This window comes from Phyllopteryx taeniolatus, chromosome 15 (assembly GCF_024500385.1).
Source record: "Phyllopteryx taeniolatus isolate TA_2022b chromosome 15, UOR_Ptae_1.2, whole genome shotgun sequence".
NCBI classification, from domain to species: Eukaryota; Metazoa; Chordata; class Actinopteri; order Syngnathiformes; family Syngnathidae; genus Phyllopteryx; species Phyllopteryx taeniolatus.
The window spans coordinates 7,123,768-7,142,771 of NC_084516.1; the positions used below are offsets into that span (position 1 = coordinate 7,123,768).

At 42.4% G+C, this 19,004-nt stretch overlaps 1 protein-coding gene across 1 annotated transcript in view; it reads left to right on the plus strand.

Annotated features, from left to right (window-relative positions):
• The first annotated feature begins 2,881 nt into the window (after positions 1–2,881).
• Positions 2,882–19,004, plus strand: part of LOC133465113 (proprotein convertase subtilisin/kexin type 5-like) — a 34,294-nt gene continuing 18,171 nt past the window's right edge. The window contains exons 1-21 of the mRNA XM_061747561.1: positions 2,882–2,894; positions 2,978–3,156; positions 3,459–3,535; positions 3,765–3,859; positions 3,924–4,105; positions 4,457–4,660; positions 5,438–5,538; positions 5,619–5,722; positions 7,046–7,166; positions 8,391–8,585; positions 10,095–10,231; positions 10,328–10,450; positions 11,697–11,799; positions 11,874–12,064; positions 13,645–13,729; positions 14,623–14,726; positions 16,984–17,116; positions 17,222–17,337; positions 17,747–17,849; positions 18,155–18,291; positions 18,800–19,000. Of these exons, the coding sequence (XP_061603545.1) occupies positions 2,882–2,894; positions 2,978–3,156; positions 3,459–3,535; positions 3,765–3,859; positions 3,924–4,105; positions 4,457–4,660; positions 5,438–5,538; positions 5,619–5,722; positions 7,046–7,166; positions 8,391–8,585; positions 10,095–10,231; positions 10,328–10,450; positions 11,697–11,799; positions 11,874–12,064; positions 13,645–13,729; positions 14,623–14,726; positions 16,984–17,116; positions 17,222–17,337; positions 17,747–17,849; positions 18,155–18,291; positions 18,800–19,000 (2,704 nt within the window). The remainder of the gene's footprint in view (positions 2,895–2,977; positions 3,157–3,458; positions 3,536–3,764; positions 3,860–3,923; positions 4,106–4,456; positions 4,661–5,437; positions 5,539–5,618; positions 5,723–7,045; positions 7,167–8,390; positions 8,586–10,094; positions 10,232–10,327; positions 10,451–11,696; positions 11,800–11,873; positions 12,065–13,644; positions 13,730–14,622; positions 14,727–16,983; positions 17,117–17,221; positions 17,338–17,746; positions 17,850–18,154; positions 18,292–18,799; positions 19,001–19,004) is intronic.

Consider the following 19,004-nt stretch of genomic DNA (forward strand, 5'->3'; position numbering starts at 1 on the left):
CTCGATTATACAGGCCCCTGTCCCTGCTCTGATATGCGTCCTCCTTAGCTTGGCGAAGCTGCTTAAGTTTAGCAGTGAACCACGGCTTATTGTTGTTGAATGTGCGAAAGGATTTTGTTGGTACACAGACCTCTTCACAGAAAGTGATATAGGATGTGACAGTGTCCGTACATTCATCCAGGCTGCCAGCTGAATTTTCAAAGACACTCCAGTCTGTGCAGTCTAAACACCTTTGAAGTTCCATCTTGGCTTCATTGGTCCACTTTTTGACTGTTTTCACTGTAGGCTTCGCACATTTAAGTTCTTGCCTGTACGTCGGTATTAAGTGAATTAAGCAGTGATCAGACGAGCCCAGGGCTGCACGAGGTATAGCACGGTATGCGTTTTTTACCTTAGTGTAGCAGTGGTCTAAAGTATTATTTTCCCTGGTAGGACAGTCGATGTGCTGCTTGTATTTAGGGAGTTCGTGGTTGAGTTTAGCTTTGTTAAAGTCCCCGAGAATAATGAGGGGTGAGTCCGGGTGTTTTTTTTCAATTTCGTTGACTTGTTCGGCGAGCGTTAGCAATGCGGCGTTCGTGTTAGCTTGAGGCGTTATATAGACTCCAGCCAGTATGAATGATGCGAACTCACGTGGCGAGTAGAATGGTTTACAGTTTAAGAATAACGACTTCAAATGCGGGCTGCAGTGTGTGCTGAGCACCGTGACATCCGTACACCATTTTTCGTTGATATAGAGGCATATCCCGCCGCCCTTTGTTTTCCCCGATGATTCCATATCGCGGTCCGCTCGATGAATGTGGAAGCCGGGAAGCATGACGTACCTTAATTGCTAAAAATTTTTTGGGCTCGCTACAAAGCACCCAAGCGATGGCTCAGAACTCATAAAAGCCACTTTTCCATATGTTCCCCTAAAGACATTCTGTATCTGTATGCCCAGATTGGAGAGCTGAGGAATCATTACATCTTTCGCCACCGCACAATGGCAGCACGGTCCACGGCGCCCAACAACACAGTAACAGCTCACGTCGCCATGGAGACCAAGGTACAGTAACTGGATACCGACCTTCCCTGATAGATTATTGATTAGTGGCAGATATCCGGCCATAACAAGATGTTCAGTATTCAAGTTCAAGTTTATTTGCCGACTCCTCAAATATCCTTTGTTTTCTGCTTATTTTCGGCATCACAGGCGGGGTACACCCTGAACCGGTCGCCAGCCAATTAACCTTAATATCCACCTGCTGCCAGTCATAAAACAGAATAAGTCAATGGTTTTCAAACTGGGTTCCCTGGACCCTTGGGGTCCTGTAAACTGTAGCTTGTGGGTCTGCAAAAAAATTGCAATAAATAATTATGGCATTTAGGCGTACACAAGGTTGTTGGGTTTGGATTATGAGGGGATCCTGGGGAAAAGAATCTCCCTTGTATAAGATTCCTGGACGCAAACAGTTTGAAATCCTTTGGAATAGCTTTCTGTAGTGTATCAGCATTGCGTTCAGTTAAACAGTCCCAGATTTCCAACTAAGTAAAGACAAGCTCGTAACCCGAAAAAAACCCCTCAAACTCTCCACTCAAAAGTCAAAACTTACCAGGACCACGGGGCAGTAGACAGGTGCCGAGATTCCACAAAGGTGTCCAGGTCCTACCTGGAAAGAACCTGAAAAGAACCGATAAGTTATTAATGTTTATGTTAAAGCTTTGTAGTCCAACCGTTAACACAGAAGTCTTGACACCTGCCAAGATTGGAAGGTGGCTCAAAATGGACAAAAAAAATCCCAAATGTTTACTTTTTAAAAAATTACCATAGTAACAAATGTTCTTTCACTATCGCTGATTGATGCTGGGGTCAAAACAGTAAAACATTTCTTTTACAATGCAGTCATTTTATTGGCAATATTGTTATACCGTACGTACAAATGCAAATGTGTTTTGTTTTTAAGGTGGAATGGCTCCAACAGCAGGTGATCCGGAAAAGAGTGAAAAGAACTTTGTACTCCTTCAGCAAAAAGAACTCCCACAGTGCAGATGCTCTTCACCACTTCCATCACACCCGCTTGCAACACAAGGAGTACAAGCAGTGGTACAATGTGAGTGAATCGTAGTAGTGCTCGACCTGAGTAAATCTCATCCCGTCGATTAATCAGTGACGTCATTTATATTTTTTAGTTGTCAACTCGCTATGCACACTTTCGCACTCATTTTCCTTGCCGTGCTCACTTGCACTGGCCCCATCCCCCAGAATCGTAATCCAATCACATTCAGACATTCACTCATCCAATCACATTCACATAACTTCATGGTCTCGCAGACAGTCGTAAATTGTAACATTCTAACACCAATTTATGTAACACAACTGCAGGGTGGCTACTCGCTACAGTATATAATAGTAGGATATATATATATATATATATATATATATATATATATTTTTTTTTTTTTATTACCGGAGGAGGGGATGCTTTGCAAAAATGTATCGTAGCAAATCTGCAGTTTTCTACATGGATTGTTACAAGACTTTTATAAGATCCGACTGTCTGTTAGATCATGAAAGTGTCTGTGATATGTAATTGGATGGGTGAGTCGGGGAATGGGGCGACTGGAACGACGAAGATGAGCTTGCAGTGTGTTTGCGGGATAAAGGCAAGAGTGAAACACTAGTTGTTGGTGATGTTTAACTTTTCATTTTCACAATAAAGGGTCTATTTATCGACCACCACTTGTCTTCGTTTTGTTGTCTAAGCAGATGCTATAGTATATTCTGTCTTTTCACTATCTATTTTATTTTTGTTTATCTCCAGAGGGGAATGTAAACTAAAAGAACAGTTTTATAACAGCCTTTATTTTGTATACTTTGCTGGCAAGTAACCTCACATTCCTCATAATGTTCAATGGAAGTACTGATTATAATATTCAAAACAGCAAATAATTACTGTATGTATAATGTTTAAATAAATCAACACTTGTTCCTACCCTGCAGCGACTAATTTGGATGTGCTACTATTTGCTACGCAGCTCTGCAGTGATGACTCCAAAGGCTGCCGGCCCCCCATGAACATCGCCGGGGCCTGGGGGAGGGGCTACACCGGCAGGGGTGTGGTTGTGTCCGTCTTAGATGATGGCATCGATGGAGAGCACCCAGACTTGAAAAGAAATTACGTAAGTACCCCCCAGATGGGATGGGATGCTCTCGGCGGCAAAGGGGGGGTACATTAATCTTGATCAATTTAGCGCAGCTCTTAGTATAAGAGTGCATAACAGAGACAGATATGGCAGCCATGCTATAGTTTTTGGGCCAAAATACTTGGAGAGGACTATTGGAATGGACGTTAGACGTCTGATCCACTTAGGCGTGGGCCGGACTGGTGAATAATGCTCTTTGTGATTGGTTTGATGAAACGGAGACGGATAGCTGCTGGCATCTTGTTATGCGCTGCTCCTCATAATCCAATTTCGCTCAGGACGCTCTCGCCAGTTTTGATGTGAACGGACAAGAACGACATCCTTCGCCGAGTTATTCCGTGATGGCTGCCAACTAGTGAGAACTTCTTCCTACTCAGCTTTCCTCCACAACCCTGACCCTTCCTTTAATTCATGCTCCAATTTATTTCCCCATTCTCCTGTAATTGCATGCATAACTGAATATGCAAATTCCCATCTCCGTTTCGACTTCTGTCTTCTCACTGGTTTGATGTAACGGAAATAGTCCCCCTCATACAATATGCATCCCAGCTCATGTTCTGATGTTCTCCTCCTTTTCCCTGCAGTCATGGGACTCAGTGTGCAGGAATGGTGGCCGCCGCCATTGCTGCAAACCACTCCACATGCACCATGGGAGTGGCTTTCCACACAAGGATTGGAGGTGAGTTCAACAAGAAGATTTAGAAGCGTTCCAAATCTGACCCTCATGGCTGTTACACCTGTAGGCGTCCGGATGCTGGATGTACCGGATGGAGAAGTGACGGACACGGCAGAGGCGCAGGCACTGAGCTTCAAACCACAACATGTTGACATCTACTTGGCCAGCTGGGGGCCAGATGATGACGGCGCCACTGTGGACGGACCCGGACCCCTGACTCGCCTTGCTTTGAAGAATGGCATCCAAACTGTGAGAATAAACTGCGTTTCCTCACATTCAGACTGATTTGTTCACTCAACTCCAAACACTTCCAGACGCAATGATCCCAACTTGCAAGTTTTTTTTTTTTTTGTTACGAACCAGCACTTGATTGATTTTTCTGCGTTGTCTTACTAGCCAAAATTTCCCAAGCTATTTACACAGCTCATGGAGTTATGTGGTATGTTTATCTGCCATTAGCTGTACACCCACGGTGCGACCTGGAGATTAAATGAGGGCCCTTTTTGAGGAAGGCTTATAAAAGGTTTCAAGGACTTTTCCCTCCTCGTTAACTAGGATCTCGAATAATGAATGGCCTCGGTGTGCCACTCTAATTAACAGGGCCGACACGGGCGGGGCTCTGTTTACGTATGGGCGGCGGGAAGCGGCGGTCACAGAGGTGACCACTGCTCATGTGACGGCTACAGCAACAGCATCTACACCATCTCCATCGGCAGTAGCAGCGGCCGGGTCCTCCAGAACCAGCCGGACCACCAGGAGAGGTGCTCGTCCACGCTTGCCACGGCCTCCACCGCAGATGAGATCGTGAGTAGAAGCTGTAAAGGAGATTGAAAATAGGTTTAGTGGTCAGGTACTTTGCAAGGATGGGTGTATGGAAATTTGTCGAAAGCAAAAAATGTACAGGAAGTCAGATATAAATTGACAAACGTGTGTGTGGAGGGGAGTGTTTTTTATTTTTTATTTGTTAGCATAGTTGCAGGCCACTTTTTGGTTCCTCCAGGAAAGCAAGATAGTACCATTTCTCCTTAAGGGGCAGGGTCAACATGCATTTTCTCTAACAAATGTAACTTCGACTATCCAGTCAACGCTTAACAAAAGTAAAAAAAATTGCGGGGCACAGTCAGTTTGTTAGCTAGCAGGTGACTTCCTGATAATAGAGGATGAGGTAAGACGACAGGACCGTACCATTTTAGAATTTGAGACAGGGGCAGTGACAGTTCAGAACATAGGTTAACAAGAGTGTGAAAAATTGGAGAGTCCAGTATTTTTTTTGTCCATCTGCTTAGCTAGCAGGCTATTTCTGCGTTCATGGAGGTTGACGTAAGACAATGGGGCCGTACCATTTTACATTTACATTTACTATACTATACTATACTATACTACTCTTAAGTGAAGTGGAAAAAAATGTGGAATGCAATTTTTTTTTTGTCCATTCACATGCTAGCTAGCAGGAAACTTTCTGTTCACAAAACAGGACGTAGGCTGATGTAATGGTACAATTTTTTATTTTTTCCATTGACGTCCATATGATGCAAAGATTATTATGACAAACAGCTAAAATAGACATCATGTGCATCACAGTCCATGTTGGCTCCACATCAGAGCTGCGGTGCGGCTAAATGGGGCCCGGCCCTCTCTGCCTCAGCGGCGGCGGGCGTCATCGCACTCACCCTGGAGGCCAAGTACGCTCACCACTATACAACTAACTAACTTAGAAAGTCAATTAATTGGGATGGTGACTTTCTATTCCACCTTTTCTCAGTCCTCTGCTCACCTGGAGAGACATCCAGCACATCATCGTTCGGACGTCAGATACTCGCCAGCTTGTGGAGTCAGACTGGCAAACGAATGGTGCCGGACACAAAGGTAATACCCCACTGGAAAGGTTTAAAAAGAGAATGAGCCCCCGACCAATTGACATGAAATTGGTTGAACATTGGGTGGGTCTATCAAATTCTCAAGGACTTATGGTTGAAATGGAACAGCAACTCCAGAAATTCCAAGGCTTCTACTGGGGAATTCTCTACTTTAAAAACCCAACCCCATTTTGAAACTCTAAACTGGAACACTAAGCTTGCCTTAAAACCCTACTTTGAAGCCCTGACCCCATCTTGGAACCCTAACTTTAAACCCTAACTCAGCCTGGAAATCCTAATCCTGAATTGAAATCCTATTCCTGTCTTTAAACCTTTAAAAAATGTAACCCAGTAATGAAATCCCTTATTCGAAACCCTAACGCAGTCTTCAAGGCCTACTTTGCGACCATAGCCTTGTCTTGAAACAGGAATTTGAAGTCCTAACCCTGACTTGAAACCCTAACCCAGGCTTGTAACCTTACTTGGAAACCCCGATGTCTTAATACCCCAATTTGAAACCCTAACCCTGTCTTAGAAACCTCATTTGAAACGTTAAACCTGACTTTAAATACTAATTTGAAACCCAAATCAGATTTTTAACCAGCTGACTAACTAACTAAATAACTAGCTAGGTCACTGACAAATTAAATAATTAAACTAGCTGACTAACTTGATAACCAACATGCAAACTGAGTAGCAGGGTACCTAAGTAATGAAATAAGTAACGGAGCTCCAGCACAGTTTTGCATAGCTTAGATATGACACCAAAAATGTCCATATAAGAAAAAGAGAAATATTATATTTAACCGTAACGTAATACAACGTTTTCTGTCATGTCACTGTGATGGCACGTTGGCCTTCAACAAGCCCCCCTTACTAGTAATTATCTACAGCTCTAATTGAATGAACCCTGTGCTCACGTTCCTAACTCATTTAATTACTTAACTTTAATTACATTTTTAATAATATACCATCAGTGGAGTTACAGACTTGCAATGTCCGGGGCTTTCAATGACTTTGGTTGGCCTATAAGCATTCCAAATACTATTCTTGATAGCTTACACAATGACAAAAAATATATATATAAAAAGAAAAAATCCCTTTCACACTTTAAATAGAATATCAATTATGAAGAATGGGAAATTATGTTTTGCTAAATGTTTTGGGGTGTTTTTTCAGGGGAAAAAAATGAAACATACGCACTAATGAGATTGTGCGCAAGGCAGAGATAAACGCCTACAAACTCCCAGCAGTGTGTGCAGTGTGAAACTAGAGCACCTTTTATGTGGCATCTAATGAGTGTGCATGTGTGTACTGCGTGCGCGTGTGTCAGTGAGCCACCTGTACGGCTTCGGCTTGCTGGATGCCGAGAGGATGGTACTGCAGGCGAAGCGATGGCGGCGGGTCCCCCCGCAGAGTGCGTGCACGGTAGAGGCGCCCACTCCGTTAAAGAGGTACGATGACATCATAGTGCTTTACAACCTTTACTGAGTCAAAACATATTACATTCGAACAATCTCCCAGCACACCAACAAACAAAAATGTGTCCGAAAGGATATAATGAAACACACCATGTTTGTGGTTCAGCATTCTAAAAAAGATTTGTGCTTAAGTTGATGTTGGATGCAAAAGAAAATATTGCTTTGGCGCCATCTGGTTGCATCTTGGTGTCAGGCAACTATGTTGAACTAAGGGAAGGAGCTTCATTCAGTCAGGCCATAGCCTTGTCTAATAGAAAAAGTGCTTTGCTGCCTTCTTGTGGCTTCTACAGGCAATTACAAACCTCTTTGGGTGTGCATGAATCACTCCCATATTTTCGCAATTCGCGGAAGGGCTCGGTTCTTATTCACTGTATATACTGAAATAATGATTTAGTCGCAATTTACTCACAAATTTCCTTACTCAGTTTAAACTGTGGACCTGTTAAGTAACGTGCTAACTAACTCACTAATTAAACTAATGAACCAACAAATTCAGTGACTATCTAGGTCACGTGTGAAACTCAAAGCCCGGGGGCCACATCCAGCCCGCCACATCAATTTATGGCCCGCGAAAGCAAATCAAGTACGTCGACTAAAATAACAACATTGCAAATCGTCTTCCCTTTTATATAACGTTGATTGCAAACATTTTTGTTACCAATCCCCATTTCAAATTAAACTGGCTTCTGGTTTCAAATGTAGTTATTCATCGATTTTTTTGAATATGTAATAACATGAGGCAATTGTACATTTACTGTGTGTTCGTGCTCATGACGGCCCTGCGAGGGAAACCATAACTACGATGTGGCCCACAGCAAAAATGAGTTTGACACCCCTGACTGAATTCCCTAACTAAGCTAGCTAGTTAACACTGAATTTAGCAAACTAGACTATCTAATAACTAACTAGATAACTAACAAGCTAGCAATTCAACAAAGTATCTAAATAGCTAGGTCACTATCTATCTAACCAGGCACCTAAATGGCTAGGTAATTAAAATGATGCTAACTAAATGATCTCTTCTCAATTTACACATACATTTGTTTACTCAATTTGAACTCTAGGTCTGTTTATTGTGATGGCAGAAATTTTGATGCAGTATTGGATATCATGAGATTGTGTACCTAATAATGTGTCTGCTGAGTGTCTAACCCTGACCCTCTTCCTCCCGTTCTTCCCAATTGAACCTCCTGACAGAATGCTGGATGCGGGAAGGTCGCTGACATCAGTGTTGGAGACATCCGGCTGCTCTGCTTCATCCCAACGGCCGCAGCACGTGGCCTTCGCGGAGCACGTGGTCGTGCGTGTCACAGTGGCTTGCTGTCGCCGTGGCGACCTTTCCATTGCGCTCACGTCGCCCTCGGGTACCGTGTCACAGCTTCTCGATAAAAGGTACCATCTCTGGCTCTTTCCTCATGCTGTGTCACACATTACCGTCATCCTGCAGCACAAAACCCAGCTGTGCTAAATCTTTCAATTTGGTGGAAAATATTTTTCTGTACTTCTAATATTTTGGTTTTACTAATATTTTTGTTATACTGTACATACGTACAGTGTACAGTACAACCTCTAAAGTCAAATGTTTGCTTCTAAAGTCAACTACTAACTAACTTACAAAATAACTATCTTGCCAGTTAACAACTAACTAAGCTGGTTTACTAATTTAATTATCTTGTTATCTTAACTAACCAGCAACCTGAGTAACTAACCAGCTCACTTCCAGTTAGTCTAGCTCGTTTCTACCTAAATAATTAAACTAGCTTTACTAATTAAAATAGATAACTAGCTAACTAGGTAAACAACGGCGAACTAACAGACAAATAATTAAACTAGTTAGCCAGTTAATTAGTCAGCTGATAACTTAATTTAGCCAATTAACCAGTTACCTAAGTAACAAGGAGGTGAGTAACTACCTAGCTAACTAGTCAAACTAGCTAGCTAACTAATTAACAAATTAACTTACAATTAGCCAACTAACGAGCAAGCTAACCTGCTAATCAACTAATTAACAAACTAACTAGGAAAGTCAACTTTTTAAGTACCTAGCTATGGCATAACTAAACTAGCCAACCAACTACCTAGCAAGTTTGTAATAACTGATTAAATTAGCTAAATACCTGGATTGGGCGTAACTAATTAAACTTGACAGCTAACAACCTAGTTTGTAACCAAAGTAATAAATGAGGTAACTAGTTAAACTTGATAAATTATTAGTTGAATAACTACACAATAGTTGTACTAATTTAACTAGCTAATTCAACTAGCTAAGCTAACTAGTTAACTATCACCTTCCCAAGTATCTGGTTACCTACGTAACTAGTTAACTACATAAACTATCCAAATAACTTGTTAGCCAACTAACACATCAAACTAGCTAACTCACTTAATAAAATAGCTAACCAACTACCTAAGACCAAGTACCATCACCTTTTAATTAAACAACCTAATTAACTACCAAGCTAGTTTGTGCATAGATAACTAATTAAAGTGGTAACTTTAAATAACTGCATAGCTGGATAATAAAAATAGTTAACAAAATAAACTAGCTTGATAACTAACAAATCAATTGAATAATCTAACCTAAATACCAGCTACCTAAGTAACTAACTGGTTAAACTATCTAGTTAACAATTTCACATATTAATCTAGTTACTCGGTGGTAGTTAGCTAAGTGACTAGCAAACTAACCAAGTAATTAAACTAGTGAACGATCTAACTATCGAAGTAAGGATGTAATGTAATGAAACTAACTAGCTGCAGCAACTAAGAGCATCAGATTATTTTGGACTTGGAGGTTCCACTGTATGTTTCTTGTGCTAGCTCTCATATTCGACTGTGTGGGCCAGGATATGTGTATGAACCATAATAGCAGTTGTGCTGTGAGGTTGATTTTTCATTTAGGCCTCATGACAACTCCACTGAGGGTTTTCACCAGTGGGAATTCATGACAACTCACTGCTGGGGGGAGCGGGCGGATGGGGAATGGACCTTGAACATCCGTGATTCTCCCTCTGAAGGGAGGGAAAACTCTCAAGCGGGTGAACCTGTTTCTCTTAGTAAAACACAAGGTGGGGTTGGCGGACCTCTACGGGGCGCGCCTCTCATCACTTTCTGTTCTCGTGTTTGTTGCGCAGGGACACTGGAAGAGTGGTCTCTGGTGATTTACGGCACCCCACGGCAGCCGTATCCCGCTCGGCGCAGGCCGGCGCGGTCGGCCGAGATACTGAAGGACGCCGACTTCGCTGAAGAATACACTGGTGTGTGTTTACGCGACTAGTGGTCTAAATGTATAACTTTCTAACTACTGTCCAGAAGCTCTGGTCACCACCAAATTGTATATGGTGGCCAGCCAAAGCCTGCTAGTGTGAAAGAATAACAGCTGTGACTACAGTCCATATGCTCTGAGTCCTCGGTGTGAAGCACCCCGTAAATAAATTTGTGTGCCCCTAGATATGCATAGAGGTACGGGGTCCGATCAGTTCTGGTTTCGAGAAAGTTGCCATGAAGAGCCTAAATTGTACTACGCATTTGAGCAGTCTAGCCTTTAGTCTGTCCGAATGATACCTCAAACGTACTCGCATTAGCAAGCTTGCATTTGCACATTTTTTTCAGTGGTTCCAAAACCAGTCTGTTTTGTCTATTAATGTACTCCGACATACAGTACAGCTTAATCACTGTTTGACCCACTTTTTGTTTGCTATACTGTGTAGTTAACATAGCTTACCAATGTTTGTGGGTTTTTGAGTTGCAAAGATTCAATGAATCCAATAATAATCTTCAGTAACACCCAGTCGCAGTCGAGTTTTAGCCAATTCCCAAGTCCTAAAATGTATTTTGGCTATTTAGACCTCCATAGAGTGACTTTCTCACATGGACTTAGTATAAAAGTGTCAATTTAATTTCAAATAACACCTTGGTTTTGTCATACGAGTGTCCAAAAAAGGCCTCTCTGACAGCTACTTCTGTTTGACCCAGTTTTGTATCCGCTTTGTCGATATTTGGCTAAGACCGCTCCCTTTCCTCTGATTGTTTGCCTCTGTGTAGAAGACCCACTTGTCAGAGCACACGCTGGCTCAGGAGTGAAAAGGGAAGGGGGAGATCTTCGCTAGTGATGTAGATAAGCTCGAGAAATTCGAAATACCTGATTTCAGGGCTCTCGGCTGAAAAATGTCTGGAAGTCAGGAATGCGTGGACGATTTTAATTCATATTTCACATTTTTACTGAGGCACCATAGAGACAATATTACATCCCAAATACTAGAAAAAGTTGGTTTGGCAAAATATGGTCCCTTTCAGTCTGACTCAAGTCAAGTCATGCAATTTGAGTCCCTCAACACTGAGGAGACATCAACACAAATCAGTTTTACTTTATTTTATTATTTTTATGTAGCGTGAGCTGCAGTATACAGTCATTGTCTCTTTCAGTTCTGCTGAGAAGTTACTCACATTTTTCGATATGGAAATGATTTAGCTTGTGACTTTCCGGCATCTTGTCCTTTCCAGGACCCTGCGACCCAGAGTGCAGCGACGACGGCTGCGAGGGTCCCGGCCCTCGGCAATGTGTCACATGTGCCCACTTTTTCCTTAAATTGAAGAACAACACAAGGTTAGTGTGAAGGCTTCTACCTGTAGCCCACATCCTTCTCTTAAGACTCCCATGTCATGTTCCTGTCCCAACAGAATGTGCGTGTCCGGGTGTCCACGGGGATTCTGGGGCGATAGGCGCCGTTGCAAGCGCTGCTACGCCACCTGCGAGAGTTGCACAGGAAGTCGCAGTGACCAGTGCACTTCCTGTCAAGCCGGATATCACCTGACCGAGGGAACCAACACCTGCACCACCGTCTGCGAGGAGAGCTACTTCCTGGACCACGGTTGGGCTTCTAGCTTTTTTTTTTTGTTTGTTTTTAACAAGAATGACAAATTGCAATTCTCTCATGAATGGCATGTGACAAACTCCTTTATGACTACTATTCTGATTCTGATTCTGATCTAATGGCTTTGAGTCCCACTCGGATGAACTAATTTATTTATGAGGTTATTTAAACTATTTTACGTGATATTTACATCAGACAAAGCAAAAACTAAAACTTAGTTAAGCTTAGTTAAACCAACAAAAAAAACCTACAATACTTAAAAATCGTAATAGTACAAAAATGTAACCCAAAAAAAAATATATTAATAATATTTACTTAGTTTAATAATTATGTTTAATATAATATTAAGAAAAAAGAACTTATGTATTTGCATTATAATTACAAACTATAAATGATTTATTTGCAATATTTAGTTTTAGTTTGTAATATTTTGGGACTGTCCCCACTGTAGGAGCACTGAAATATTTCACGTGCATCCCAGATTCCCAGATTATCGCGCTCCTCGTCACTTTAAACTGCATAAACTCCTTGAAGTCTCGGCGCCATTTGCACAATGGTCATTGCACCGGACTATTGCGAGATTAGTCATTCGAACTGCTCTAAGTGCTAGAGGACATTTTTTTGCACAATTGTCAAAAAGATTTATTAAATAAATAAAATAATTTGTACCGGCATTACCAGATAACTAGCAACCCTTTATTACTCAGTGACTGTTTTTCTCAATGTCTTTATGTCTCAAAAGTGTTTTCTGTCAATTGACTGTCTTTTGTCATACTAGAGCGGCTCCAACTACCGGAGACAAATTCCTTGTGTGTTTTTTGGACATACTTGGCAAATAAAGATGATTCTGATTCTGATTCTGATCCCCGGTCAGACTTGCATCAGAAACACTTGGGGTGTAAACACAACTTCAGGTGGTGTTTAAACAGGCTCGTACATTAAAAAAAAAAAATGCCATTGGTGTTTTGATAACATAGTAATCAGACTGTTAAAGCTGTAAGGTTTGCTTTGGTCTGTATCTTTCATTTCTTAAAAAGGAGACAAACAGTTGACTTTGCAATTTCCTAAAATGAAAAGACCATCAATGGCAAGATATTAATTTTTGGACATGCAATTGTCATGTTCCTCCTCAGTTGATAAGGTTCTCTCAAAGTCACATGTCAGCACGTGTAGTTATGTTTAAATTTTATAAAATATGATATACCATACATGTTTTCAAAGGTATTTTTCTTTATTGTTGTTCACTTTTGTAAAAGTGGATCTCGACTTGCTGTAGACAAGCAACTATTCACACTCAGAGACAATTTATAGTCTTCACTGAGCCTACCATGCATGTTTTTGGAATGTGGGAAGAAGCCGGAGTGTCCAGGAAAAGGCCCACGCAAGGACGAGGAGAACACAAAGACCACACAGGAAGGCCAAAGCCCGGATTCAAACCCCCAACCTCAGAACTGTGAGGTGGATGTGCTGAGAGAGAGTGAGAGAGAGAGAAAGAGAAAAAGAAAAAGAAAGAGTGCAAGCGAGTAAGACGTCTAGATAACAGGGGTGTAATGTTTGATTTTTTTCCCCCACTGCAGATGGAAATATGTGCAGGAAATGCAGCGAGAAGTGCTCGAGGTGCACGTCCTCCAGCGTCTGCACGGAATGCAAAGCAGACGCGAGGTGAGCCAAGCATCTGATGAGGCCCCCGACAAGTGCCTAGTAAACAATACGCACTCGTCCGTATGCCCTCTGCAGCGTCGTAACAATGGGAAAGAGTCGCGCTACTTTTATGTCTGGCTTATCGTTGCTATTTCCATTTTGCACCGGCACACTCACACGGAAGGACGAAAGAAATCATACACAATCAGGTGATTTTTCTTTGGAACACAAACAATTTACATAAAAGTGATAAAACTATACAGTAGCAGGTATAAAGGTTTTGCTAAAAAATCCAACCTTCCCCAACAATTGAATGTTCCTTGAGGAGTAAAACAGTGCCAATCCCTAACTTGTGTAATTGTACCCCTTGAATGCAAAACTCACTACGTTGATATTTATCAATTGCAAAAATCTGTCTTTATAAATAGCAGTACTTTGTTATAATGATTTAAGTTATACATTACCTAATCATGGAGTTTTGTGCAGAAAATATTAATATGAAGTCAATTAAAAAACAATGAAAGTATTGATTCATGATTCATGATGTAATTCAACAACAATATAATTTAATTCATTAACTTTTATTTAAATGGCACCAACGTGCATGTTTCTGTGGGAACCTGTGCAAATGTGGTGGAAATACGGACAGTTCTCAGACTGCTTCAATCTCCCCCTTGAACACTGTCCCCAATGTTCCATAAAAAATACGCATCCTCTGACAAATCCTCATTAGAAGTTTGCAGACGAGATCTTTAATGTGTGCTTAGCTCAGCTGACCTCGTGTTCGGCGTGTTTGCCGAGCGGCGTTCGCGGGGCTCTCGACGAGTAAGTCACCCTGACGCCTTTGCGTGATTGGCTGTGGGAGTCACGCCGCTGCATACCGTCTCTCGTCTCTCTTTCCGCCCTCAATCCAGACTGCGTGGGAACCGGTGCCAGCGACGTTGCGCGTCAGGAATGTACCTCGACGAGGCTGAGGGCCTTTGCAAAGCTTGCCACCGGGTGTGCACCGCCTGTGCAGGTGAGATGTTAAAACGGGTTTTTCAAATTTTATGTAACAGGTGTTATGCTTCTGCAGGAACCTGTACAAATGTGCTGGAAACACAAACTGTTCTCTGGATTGTTTCCCGTCAACATCGTAACAAGCAACAGTTTGGCCGATTGTGAATAGTTCAATTGTTTCAAGTTGTTTCCTGCCACTCCCAGTTGAAGTTTACTTTAAAAGTAAACAGAAAACAAAGATTTACACGTTGTGTATTTACCAAACCTAATGCTAAGACACAGTGCAAAAGGCCATAGAGGGGCAAATGAAACCAGCATCGAGGATGCCGTAATAGTAGTAAACAAGTCATATATGAACACTAGCAACACATGTAGACAGAGCATACAACAATGCTCACAGAACAAAAAATGACTAATATTACTGCAGCCTAGTTGAGATAGTCTTCTAGCTACGTGTATTATGCCTGTATGTATTATACTGCACCCTGGTGGCCAAGGTTCACACAACAAAATTAGCAGCACAATGCCCACTGAATTATAAACAAACTGTTTAATTCTTTATTTTCAATTATTACTGTGTGTTTTTATAAAGTACAATACTGTAGAGCACTATTTTTATTATTTATTTGTTTTTATGTATTTTGGGATACTGTAACGGATTGAAGAGATTTCAATTCATTTCAATGGGGAAAGATGATTTGAGATACAAATGTTTTAAGTTGCGGCACGGTGGGCGACTGGTTGGAGCGTCAGCCTCACAGTTCTGAGGTGCGGGGTTCAATCCCCGGCCCTGCCTGTGTGGAGTTTGCATGTTCTCCCCGCGCCTACGTGGGTTTTCTCCGGGCACTCCGGTTTCCTCCCACATCCCAAAAACTTGCATTAATTGGAGACTCTAAATTGCCCGTAGCCATGACTGTGAGTGCGAATGGTTGTTTGTTTCTATGTGCCCTGCGATTGGCTGGCAACCAGTTCAGGGTGTACCCCGCCTCCTGCCCGATGACAGCTGGGATAGGCTCCAGCACGGCCGCGACCCGAGTGAGGAGAAGCGGCTCAGAAAATGGATGGATGGATGTTTTAAGTTACACGTGTGGTCATGGAACAAATAAAACTCCTAAATCAACGCACTACTGTACATTATTTTACTGTTTGGAGACCCCCCGGGACCCTTCAAAGAGCAACAGGGGCATGTTTCAGCAGGAAGCTGTATAAATGTGCTGGAAACACAGACAGTTCTCGAGAGAGTTTCAAGCTCCCTCTTGAACACTGTTACTGTCCCATAATATAATTTTTTATAGCATGTACAGTTTCAAGATTACCACCATTATCACCATTTTCATTGATTTGACACACTAGTGTGACATGGGTCAAATTTGAGACGGAACAGTCTCAGTATACGCAATCTGTGTAGCACCAGTACAAAAGATAGACATTTTTGTGTATTGTCACTTTAGGAAGTCCTCAGTGAAAGAATAACGTTTAGATTGTTTTTATTGCTGTCAAATGTCAAAACAGCTAACCTACAATTCCATTGCAACATGCAGCCAATTTTTTTTGTCTTGAGTTTGTTGTCACATTTCTGTCGGGCGAATTATACATTACTCGTGCACTCACTGTAGTAGTCTCGCCACGCTGCACTATTTGCATATCTGTTGTTGACCAATACTAGTCACTCATGCCAGAGGAGCATCTGCAACTTTTGCACAATCAACATTGTCCTAGATTATCGCGCTACTAGTCACTTTAAACTGCATACACTCCTTGAAGTCTCAGCGCCCTTTGCACAATGGTCATTGCACCGGACTATTGCTATGTTAGTCATTCAAACTGCTCTAAGTGCTAGAGGACTGTGTATCTTTTTGCACAACTGTCCAGAAAAAAAATAATAAAGAATTTTTTAAAAAATTGTACCGGCATTACCAGATAAATAGCAACCCTTTATTGCTCAGTGACTGTTTTTCTCAATGTCTTTATGTCTCAAAAGTGTTTTCTGTCATTTGACTGTCTGTTGTTGTACTAGAGAGGTTCCAACTACCGGCGAAAAATTCCTTTTGTGTTGTTTGGACGTGCTTGGCAAAATTAAGATGATGATTCTGATTCTGATTCTGAAAACAGGTCAAATTTCACCCAAGGGTTAGATGATACGACATAATTTATTTCAAATTATTTTACAGACCCTTAGGTTGCGGCTCGTAGAACCCCAGTGTGTGAAGCACAGTGTTAAAGGTGGTCAGCGTTGGAAAGACGTGTTCTTATCTTGCTATTTTTTGGTTCATCAGGCGCCGGCGTAGAGGCGTGTACGCAGTGCGCGGAGGGCTACCTGATGGAGGAATGGAGGTGCGTTCACTCCTGCAGCAGCGGCTTCTTCGCCACAAACCCGGAAATGGCAGACGGGCGCTGGGTGTGTAGGAGGTGAGCGCACTGGTGATTGTTCAGGTGTGGGTGGCTTGTTTATCAGCTGATGGCAGGCCTCCTTCTGTGTGCGTGTTGCTGCTATGCGCTGTTCTATTTCTACAGGTGCGACGCCAGCTGTCTCACCTGTGTCGGGCCGGGCCGGGCCAACTGCAGCAGCTGTTCCAGCGGCCACAGCCTGCAGGAGGGCGAGTGTGTTCTCCACACGGCGTGCGCAGATGGTCAGCGTCTGCCTGCTTTTAGTGGCTCACGTCCTCTAGTCTGAATAAACACAACAGGAAGCGACGCACCCACATTTTGCAGTTTGCGTTCACTCTTTAAACACTCCGTGTTTTACACGTTTTGAATGTCCATTTTCAATTTCATCATGAAAAAAGTGGCACTTCAAAAACAGCTATTAAATAATTTAAAATGTCAGTAAATGAAAATAATTAAATAAATAATCCCTTAAATAATCTTTTTTTTTTGTTGAAATAAACAACACTGTGATGTGATTAATAAGTAAAGAGGTATACAGGTATGAAATACATTATGTTAAATAGGTATAATATAATTATTTGAAATTATATTTCAAGTAAATCACATTTTGGCACAGACGAACACCCATATACTATACGTCTTCTACGACAGGGGAATACCAGGCCAATGACGGGATGTGCCACCCGTGTCACCCGACATGCTTGAAGTGCACGGGACCGCAGCATCTAGACTGCATCAACTGCGACGCTTCACAGTAAGTCGGACACACTCAATATAATGCTGAGTCACATGTTTGCCCTGACCTAATACTCTACAATTGTGATCAATACGCCAAAATGCTGAAGAGCACTTGAAAGTGATGACGGTGCAAAGAAAACCCATTGTAAGTTTCTTTCCAAATTCCGTTCTTAAAGGTTACAGCATCTTGCGACTTGAATGGGAAATTGCACAACAAGTTCAACACTGTATGAAGTTTGCAACTGACTGGCATATTTAAAATTAACATAATTAGAATGTGTTGAAAATGTTTTTTTGTGGGGGGGTCGGTTGTCATTGCAGCGCTCTGGACGAGGGTCGCTGCCTGGCGGAGTGCTCCCGAGGCAAGTACCAGTCGGGTGGGCAGTGCCACCTGTGTGACCACACCTGTGCAACCTGTGTGGAGGCGGGGCCTGCCAACTGTACTAGCTGTGTCACCGGTGAGGACCATCCAAGTCTTGTCACCATTTGTTATCTCTGTCAGGATTCATTAGTGTGCGTCTGGCTTTTTGTTACTCAGAACAGGCATAATCAGCCATTAGCTGATGAATTGATCGTTCTGAATGTGGTTAGATTGAATGTTCATTCACTCGCCTCTTGAATATTACACGGAAAAAAATAATCCCCCGCATATTCGCAGCTCACCATTTACGAATCCACCGCGTCACATTTTCTTTAGCTATTTGCTGTAAAAATTACCTAGTCACCGTTTTTGTGTTCTTTTTGAAAAAGGCCAAGTGGATGCCATCTCGATAGGAAGGTAGCACAGTAATTGGTCCAATGAAGTATATTGAAGTGATACATCTTGACTGAGAGACAAAATGTGCATGTTTAGTAGTGGAGGTTTTGGAGTTGTCTTTGCCACACGTGCATGAACATTTTCTGAGTAAATCGTCCACACTGAATGAGGGTGATGAAGATTAAACCGAGCGTTTGTAAACACCGCAGATAAGTTCGGAATGGAGCGTTACCTCCACAAAGGCAGCTGCGTGGACGCCTGCCCCGAGGCCTTCTACCACGCCGACGAGAGGAGCTGCGAGGCCTGCTCGCAGCGCTGCACGCTCTGCACGAGCGCCTCCCACTGCCTGAGGTGCAACTCGTCCCACTACGTGTCCGACGGCGCCTGTGTCAAACTGGAGTGCGGCGAAGGCAA